General features: G+C 32.4%; 2 protein-coding genes across 2 annotated transcripts; both read left to right on the forward strand.

Annotated features, from left to right (window-relative positions):
• The first annotated feature begins 21 nt into the window (after positions 1 to 21).
• Positions 22 to 3,725, forward strand: LOC105315197 (proteoglycan 4-like). Its single transcript, XM_011409749.2, has 4 exons — positions 22 to 601; positions 646 to 924; positions 2,017 to 2,238; positions 2,633 to 3,725. The coding sequence occupies exons 1-4, from the start codon at positions 538 to 540 to the stop codon at positions 3,718 to 3,720; spliced, it is 1,653 nt and encodes a 550-aa protein (XP_011408051.2). The 5' UTR covers positions 22 to 537; the 3' UTR covers positions 3,721 to 3,725.
• A 3,469-nt stretch (positions 3,726 to 7,194) lies between these two features.
• Positions 7,195 to 8,629, forward strand: LOC109589246 (uncharacterized). The gene is made up of 6 exons (XM_020005355.1): positions 7,195 to 7,515; positions 7,569 to 7,696; positions 7,777 to 7,935; positions 7,984 to 8,173; positions 8,217 to 8,270; positions 8,313 to 8,629. The coding sequence occupies exons 1-6, from the start codon at positions 7,284 to 7,286 to the stop codon at positions 8,621 to 8,623; spliced, it is 1,074 nt and encodes a 357-aa protein (XP_019860914.1). The 5' UTR covers positions 7,195 to 7,283; the 3' UTR covers positions 8,624 to 8,629.
• The last annotated feature ends 1,295 nt before the right edge of the window (positions 8,630 to 9,924 follow it).

Here is a 9,924-nt window from a genome sequence, read left to right on the forward strand (position 1 = left end):
ATTTCATATCATTGAGCATTAGGATGAGGAGAGATCCTTTCACTCCGTCTTTAAAAAGACGATTATTTAAAAAATACTCTAATCCAGTTACTAGTACCAAGATGACACCAACCAATACACCAGTGAAGAAGAAAGGAAAGAGAACTCCATTAGTAGCAGGGCCTATTGAAGATGAAGGATTGGTTGTTGAAAGGGAAGAGAAGAAGATTGAGTCGGTTAAGAGAGAAATGAAGTATAACTGTAGGTGTGGTACTAATCCAGGTGTTATATACGGACATCTTATTTGTATGAAGAAGAAATGTCCTTGTTTCTATAACGAGTTACCTTGTATTAAGTGCAGGTGTAAAGGATGCTGCAACCCTTTTAATAAATAGACTAATGTTTTGTCATGTATACTAATAGCATTTAGTTATTCTTCATCTGTGCCATAGATATTAGAGTTACTAAGTCTATACTATGTCTGTACTAGATCTAAACGAGCCCCTCCCTTGTTATTCCTTTGCAAAGTTTGCATCCGGTTAGCTTGTTCTTTGATCAATGGCAACTAAAACCAGTTCTTGTTCCTCTTCTCTGAGTCTCTTCTCTTCTCCTTTGACTATTGGTAATGTTCATTAACTATCTATGTATCATTGAATATGATTTTAGAGCAACTTATTGATGTACTTAACCTGTTGAAGAGATGTGGTTTCCCTCAGAAGAGATGGAAGGGACTAGGACTTAAACTAGGACTACACAAGAACACACTGGACGCCATTAAAAGGAATCATCCTGGTGATGTATCTCGATGCTTGATGGAATGTCTCTCCCAGTGGTTGTCCAGAGCTGATAATGTTGACAGTAAAGGAGGAGCTACCTTTGACTCACTGTCAGATGCTCTTAAATCTATGAAAGAGAATGCTGCAGCTGACAAATTAGATAAAGAGAGTAAGTTAATATCACTGATTGTATTGTGTTGTGTGTGTGTGAGTGAGTGTGTGCTCTCGCATACTCTACTGACATTAAATTATGATGGAGTAGTGTAAGTTGCAATGAGAAATATTTTAAGGCCTTTCTACACTTGTAATGTAACTTGAACTGGTACATAATGCATTTTGAAGCAAATGCACATCAGATGTATAGAATGATTGGAACCAGTTTCAAACTGTTTTGTGCATGAGATGCGCTAGAGTAGAAAGGCCTAAAAATTGAATGGCAAATAAGAGTACAGTAAGACTTGCTGGTTAATGTTGTGGAGAAAAGCATTTCAATTCCTTTAAAGCAGCTTAATTTGATGATTAATATTTGTGGTTCAAATTTTGCAGTTTTTGACTGTTAAGCAGCCAACCTGTATCATGCTGCAAAAGACTTAAACCATCTTGATTAACAGGGTTAGTGGTTTTGATTTGCCTTTGTTTATATTAGTGGTTGATCACATAATATAAGAAATTAGTATAGTAGTGGCACAATGATAAATCACCATCTAAGGGACAATTAAAATTGTTTTACTACTGTTACTATGATTCACAATGGAATGTAATAAGTTATGAAAACTATTTGGTTCAGTTTACACTAATCCGCTTCAATGATCAGGGTTGTTTTACTACTATTCATTTCAGGTGTACACTAATCCAGCAGTTGCATTTTCATAAGATTTATCATTTGTTTATAAAAGTATCCACTTTGGTATCCGGTTTCATTTTGCTTTGGATAGGCGATGCATTTTTTCTGAGAATCAAAAATTCTCAGTTTACATTAGAAAATGGATTAGTGTAAACGGGGCCTTAATAGTATTTCATATTTTAGTTCAATGAATATCATTATACAGTACGGCACAAAATTTTGGGCTGTAAATTTCACAGACTTTGTGATTCTTTAATAATTTGCAAAAATTAATCCCACAAAATCAGTTAATTACAGTACAAATAGTAGTGTAATTTTGTAAAAATTAGATTGGCAAAAAGGATTTTTATGCAAATTTTCAAAATTTGCAGGCATTGAAAATTTTGCAAATATATCATTGTAAATTATTTTTAACAGGACTTGCTCCCCCTACTGGTACAAACAAGCCATTGATTGAAGGTCCTAAACCAAAATTATCTAAATTAATACAGTTTCATGAGTCATCAATCAAAGGACAACTGGAGGAGTCTCTACCACGGCTTGATGCTGATACTATAAGAAATGCAAATAAAGGAATGTCTGTTCTAACTCAAGAATATCCATCACAGTTGCATAAAAACAGACCTTCTGAAAAAAAGGGTAACATTAATTACAAATAATACCATTTAGCCAGAAAGTTTGGCAGAGAATTTAATTTGGCAAATTTTCAATTCATAATAAAACCACCAATAATAATTAAAAACTGGCAATAAAATTGTGATTGGCAGATTCTATTATAATTTGCACAAAACTAGAGTTGCATGTAATACAGGTAGTTAAAAAATGGCACTTTGAAAGTCCAGCATATATTAAGAGCAAATTTTTAAAAAGCTAAGAGTGCTTAGAGAGGAAAAGACAGGATAGCAATTTGCCAAATTAATATTTGTATTTATACTTTGCAATTTAATGGAAAACTGCCATTTAGACTGTAATGAAATCTTTATTTTTGGCAATTTAGCACTTGATTATAGGTGTCACACATTACTCTAAATAGGTTTGCCACTAAAGCCTGTACCAATAGCACCTAAACAGTTATCACAAAGTGGACGACCTCAACCATTGTCAACAGCAAAAGAGCCACCACCACTTTTGAAAAACACACAATCTCCATCAATAGTGCCTGAATCAAAATCATTATCACAGAGTGGACGACCTCAACCATTGTCAGCAAAGAAAGCACGACCACTATCACTAATTGAAGAACAAGAACCTTCACTAACAGAAACTATACCACGTCCACGATCATTATCTATACCATTTAAACCACAAACTATAAAAATTGAAATTCCACAAGCGGTACCTAAACCACGTCCACGATCACTAATACAACTTCCACCAATAGCACATAATGCACTTCAAGCACCACTAACTCCACCAATGCCACGTAAACACTACCTACACCGATCATCAATAACTAAGAAACCTCCTCCAACTGCACCTAAACCACACAGATCATCAATAATTAAAAAACCTCCACCACCAGCACCTAAGCCAAGTCGATCTCAAAATTCATCATCAGCTCCACATGATCCAACAGCAACAGTACTGCAAGATAAGGAGCCACACCTGCAGTCACAGCTAATGCATGTTGAGCCCCACTCTATTCCCACCGTAATTCAACTCAGCTCAAAGGAAGAGGTTGCCCTCAGAATTGAATTACTACATGATCAGTTTACTGATCTTGTCACTAAAATAAGAATGCATTTTAATGAACTTGTTTCCAATGACAAACTGAAAGTAGATGATGTTGCAATTCATACTGAAGAATATTTGGGGCAAGATTTAAAGTTATCAGAAATCAACATAAGCACAATTTTTACTGCCATTGAACCTCATTGCGACTTCTGTAATTTTGGGCTACTCAAAAGTTTAGTATATCGTTTTATTCCCTCATCAGATAGTCTTCAAACTGAACTAGCTGAATACATTGATAGTGTTAAAAAATTCTCAGAATCATCACAATTGAAGCACATACAATCAACAATCAAAGAAAAATTGTCATCATTACCAGCAGCAGCCTCACCAACCACTAAGCGATCAAACAAAACCAGTCGTTATTCAGCTAAGCGACAGATGGGATGAAATGGCAATAAGTAAACTTAAAAGAGTTTTTCAGCATTACATTAATCATGAAGATGATTTTATAACATTCACTGTTGGATGTGAGTTAAATTTTGATTAATAAATATTAATACATTATAATTAACTCTGTATAATATTTTAAAATACAGCTGTAGTTAAACCAGCTACCACTAGTACAGTCAATAGTCTTGGTATGCCCTTTGATAAAGAACCATGGCAGAACTCTACAGTTCATATTTTACCTACTGATCACTCTGCAATATCAGGTATGATAATATCTGCTACATTAATGTACTGGTATATGTCATATAGCAGAAAATTGCTGTTGCCAGAAAGTTGTTTATTTTACAAAATATTTTCATTGATTTATATTATTATTCACAGCTGTCAAGCCCACTTGGTTTAAATTTCATTGTCTAAAATTTTTGTTCAAAATTTGGCTAAACAAAATACTGAAAATTAGCACACAGCAAAAATTTCCTGCTATAAAGTATAGTTTATAGCCGGTGAGATTGTTTGTACATAAATACATGATGAAGTCAATATTGCAGGTTGATAATAATTTAAATTTTGTAAAATCACCTTTCAGTGCTAAATCTAATAACTTTAATATGTAATATGTATGCATGAACATGTTTGTGTAGAGCTTTTGCATAGCTTTTAATGATACCATTGTATAAAGAAACATGAATTTTCTTTCATAAATACTTTCAACTAATAATGTCCATTGTAGCTACCATGGACAAACATCAAAAATGGTGGCAAGACAATGAACTTACTCAAAAACTTCAAAAGAAGTTACAGGAACAGATACAGACATCCTCCAGTTTAATGAAACAGAAAGAAAGTGCTCTAACAGAGAAAGAAGAACTACAAAAAAAGATTGATGATCTTCAACAAGAATTAGATTTACTACAGCTCAAAAGTCACAAGAAAGTATCAGGTCAGTGTGATAAAACTATCACTCAGTCAGGTATGTTATGGTCTTGTTTCAATGCTTAACCTACTATACTAATAGCCCATGCTCTATTTCCTATCTTTAATTTGTACATAGGCTTCTATTTGATGGTTTTCTTATACTTTGTATTGGCTTATAATTATTGAGACAAGCCTTTATTTTAAGGCTTTTTAATGTTTACATGAATTTACTACTGCACAAGTGACAGTGAGTACGGCATTAGGGCTTTACTAATTACTAGGAGCAATACTTTCACCTTTTTTGCAGATTATTGTGTACCAGTATTTTAATTTAATCACTATTTAAAGGCTGCAATGCCTTGAAAAATTCTTTTTTTATAAATCAGCAAAACTTATTGTTATTATAAAAGGAAAAGAATCAAATCACAAAAACAAAACAACAATGAAAGCAATCAGTAATAACAATGACAATGAGGAGAAATGAATAATGAAATTATGAATGAATCATGAGTAGTTATAAACACAAAATGATATTACATAATGCTGAAAAGATAAATGAAATGCTAAATGAAAAAAAAACAAAACAAAAAACACACAAAAGACAAGAAGAAAAAAGATAATTATGTTAGATTTAATGCTTTCAAAAAGATCACTAAACTCAAAAAATGATAGCACACTGAGCTTACAAAAATCAGTCATTTATATAAAATTAACACAAAGAGCATAAGGCTCAATTGTAACTAACATTGAACAAAGATAAGGCTTGCTCCAGACTAATGTCATAGCCGTACGGTAACCGTGAGGCTAACTTCAAGGGCGAGCTACAAAAATTAACAAAGATACGGCCTAAATCTAATTAATAACACAACTTCATTAACAAGTATACTAATTAACACATGTCTACATAAACATACATGTACACACTATTAACTAATTAATTACTGTAACACATCTGAGTACCAAGTGTCTTTCTTCAATAAATTATATTATAATTATTACAAATATTTATTTTATAATGATAATAATAATAATAACATTTTAAATTTTAAAGTGTTATGTTACTAATAGGCTCTTGATGCCGATACTAATTAATAATAATAATAACAATAATAATAATAATAACATTTTAAATTTTAAAGTGTTATGTTACTAATAGGCTCTTGATGCCGATACTAATTAATAATAATAATAACAATAATAATAATAATAATACATGCTACATTAATTACATTATTATTATTTAGATTAATTTTTCATCTGTATCTTCTTTTCTTCTTGACTCATTTCTTATTTCCTAATCTGTCCTACTCTAACATAACCTAATTTATTCTAACCTGTCCTTATATTTTTATTATTAATAGTAATGATAATGGTAATGATGGTAGTGGTAATAATAATAAAAATAATAATAATAATAATTAATAATAACAATAATAATAAATAATGATAATAACAATAACAAGAATAACAATTATAAAATAATAACATAATAATAATAATTATTATTATTATTAATATATTATTACTATTATTATCATTATTATTATAAGAGGGAGAACTCAAAAGAAAGAAATAGAAAAGGAGCAAAATAAACAAAAAATAAACAAAAACAAAAAAACAAAAACAGTTATTATTTATTATCATTACTTTTACTTTTATGCTACAGTTCTTGACAAAGAGGTTCAGTTCAACTACCTTGTACCATCACAAGGTTAGTACAATACATGTAGACATACCATGTTGAGTAATTGGGACTCACTGCATTCTTGAATGAGCAGGACAAACCAATCAGTTTAAATACTATTCTGTCATTTATCAATTCATTCATTTTAAAAATTTTAGCCAAACAATATTATATTGTTGAATATTATGGTAACTGCATAATTACATACAGATAATTTGGAAGGTCTGAGTGAGTGCCAAATAGCAGGGAAGAAGTTGTTCTTAGTTCAAGGAGACAAACCTCAACTGATGAACTGGGAGGAGTATGGACTGAGGATTAGTGTACCAGAGGATAGTCTATCAGCATCAGAGACTGTAGAAGTATCAGTACTAGCTCTTGTAGGAGGACACTTCAAGTACATATACTGTACATGTAGTAATGTCTGTATAGTTAGTGCATGTTGGGTAATTATTGTCAGGGAAAACAATTGATAATTTAGTCTTGATTTGTCTAGTGAAGAAAGTATTACTGCCTTTAAAATTTTGCTTTCTAACAATTAGATCAGTTAAATAATGAGTATAATAATTTTTTATACCAAATTTCATTTTTTGATGCATGAAATGACAAAACTTTATCCCATAAAAATTACCCACTATACATTATATATACATGTACATGAATTTTAATCATTATTTCCTTTATAGGTTTCCTGATAATACTAGATTAGTCAGTGCAGTGTATGCAATATCAACCAGTCCACTCCTCAAGTCACTGAGGATAGAAATGCAACACTGTATTGATCTCAGTGATCCTTCTTTATCCAAGTATCTTAAATTTGCTGTTGCTCCAGTTCACACAGCTAGTCTTCCTTACCAGTTCTCACTAATTGAAGGAGGGGAGTTTCCAGCATGCCAGAGATATGGATGGATTGAACGAAGCAAGTTCTGTCAATTAGCTATTGTTGGGAAGGAAGAAGAGGAAAATGGAGGAGGTAGGAATGAAGAGAGGAATGGACCAGGAAGATGAAGACTCAGGAGATGAGGGTAAGGGACAAAAAGAAGGGCAAGGAGCAGGAGGACAAGAAGGAGAACCAAGTGGAGTAGGAGTTGAGCATCAGCAGCAAAAAGAAAATAACAAAAAACAAATTGATCTTCAGAAAGAAGAGCATGGCAATGCTCTTCTAGGATCAGAATCAAAGTTACTGAAGCAAGAAGGTGAAGAACAGCCATGCAAATATTGATAATCACTATCATTTTACTTTATACAGCTGTATCCACTCATTCCACTGGTATACCTGAAGCTACAGTGTATGCTGGACAAGTGTTCTATCAACGAGATGAGAGTAGAGATTTAATGATATTTACAGCTGCAAAAGATTTGAATCCTTTACGCCAGGTATTGTAAATGTAAATATCATTATTTTGTGTTATTAATATTGTTTCATTTTTCTATTATTTATTTTAATTTTTATATAGTACATTAGAAAAGAACATTCTCATCCAGAGTTTGATCAAAGCATTAAATTCAAACTCACTTCTTCACCAAAAGGATGTATTGAATTAATATTTAATGATAAGCATCAAACAGAGCTAATAACTGGATGGAAAATTAAACCACATTTGATGCCTTGTCAAGTAATTTATTTCATTTTCTAATAAAAATGATCATTTTTTGTAAAATAGATTGAAGAAGAAGATATACTAAGCTTTGGTGACATCTGTACTACAATTCCTCCATCTTGCCTGGTATCAATATATGCTGAGAATAGTCCCTATACTGTACCTAACTTGAGTTATTCTGTACCATTGAAAGGTGTACAGAAATCAAAAGAAATTGTTATTAACAGATCATTAAAAACAAAATCATCATCAGGTAATGTAATCATAATGCATTGTTTTTATATCCTCTTAAATAGATCCTGTTACTAACAACAGATCACCTCCTTCAGCTCCTCCTCCTCCTTCAAACAGTTAGTTAATAAGAGTAACTGATTTTAATAACACATTAATAGGTACATTTAGAGGTGATATTGCTCATAGAGTAATGACAGAATGTACTTCATCAATAAAGGACTGTGGAATTGATATCAACTTTTTAGTTGATAAGTTGCTAGAACACAAAATTGTAAATTCAAGAGAGAAAAGGAAAATAACTGCTAAAGAAACTGACGATGACAAAATGGATGAATTGCTTCACATCATTTTGAGTTCTATTCGTATGAATGAAAAAGTGTTTGGTATATTCATAGATATACTGAGAGAGGAAGACACTTTAAGAACTATTGCACTAGCTGATACACTAATGGACAAGTATAAGGAATAAAATCAAATAAAAAGGCATTTTATTCTTTTTTTAATTATTGATTTTGAGATTTTTTACAAAAATTTTAAAAGTTGCTCCAAAATTCTATGACAAAAGCAAATTATGATAAATATTTGATGTCAAGACAGGCCAGTCATTAGCAGAAAGAGCTGATACTTTTATTAACTGTATAATGTCAGTAGTTGATGTGTGTCTTGATCATGCAGCTTGAGATGTTTCTAAATATATTTTGCGTGTCCATATTTAATTCCTTAATTAAATTAATTAGCACAATACAGGTACAGGGTCTTGGTCAAATTTTGTCAAAATTGAAAAAGAAAATTCTCCAGTTCATAACCATAGAAAGTTTGAGCCAATTTCAATCACAATTGAATTTTTAAAGCTACTCAGAAAAGTCCTCCCCTGAACAGGATCTTGGCCAAATTTTGTCAAAAATGAAATGTAAAGAATCTGTCACTTTTATAAGGATGTATTATACTCATCCTTATCTTGTGCAGAAAGTTTGAACTGATTCTAATTGCATTTGCAGATTTAAACAAGAAATACTGCAATGGATGGCCTCGGGAGTTTTTAAATTAAACTGCAACCACGCCTACATTAACCATGCCCCTCACCAAACCCCGAAACCCAATCGACCGACAGAAGAAAATGCTACTGCTACGAGTGTCAGTTTGTGGAGCCATTATTGAAAATACACTGTCGACAATGTAGAGGGAGGGAGGGCCTAGTCATTAATAATCAGCTAAGACTAGTCACTAGTTTATACAGGGAACTCATTCATTTATTGGGACTGGCCACACCTACCGACCACGCCCTACAGGAACTGGTACTGGAAGTGACGGAAGGTGTCAAAGTCTCGAAAGGATTGTTTTATATATTACTGCCCACACGTTATTGGAAATTAACGAGTTTGAAACCTTTGAAGAGCAAATCAAGAGAGACCTCATCGTCAATTTACGTTGATCCGATATCAGACGATGATGCTAATATCACTGATTTTGATATTGATGCTGATTTATGTGTCAACGAGGACTGCATTAGAGCGGAGGCTTTAACGAGCGCCGACAGATCGAGCCATTTCAAAATAATGAGAGACAGTAACTATACAGTATCATCATCATCATCATCGCCATTACAGATTTCAATACCACGAAACATTAGGAGGAGGAGAAATCCTTTCACTCCTTCTTTAAAAAGACGATTATTTAAAAATACTCTAATCCAGTTACTAGTACCAAGATGACACCAACCAATACACCAGTGAAGAAGAAAGGAAAGAGAGCTCCATTAGTAGCAGGACC

Source organism: Amphimedon queenslandica, unplaced genomic scaffold, assembly GCF_000090795.2.
Source record: "Amphimedon queenslandica unplaced genomic scaffold, v1.1 AMPQUscaffold_11502_Cont14702, whole genome shotgun sequence".
In the NCBI taxonomy this organism is placed as follows: domain Eukaryota; kingdom Metazoa; phylum Porifera; class Demospongiae; order Haplosclerida; family Niphatidae; genus Amphimedon; species Amphimedon queenslandica.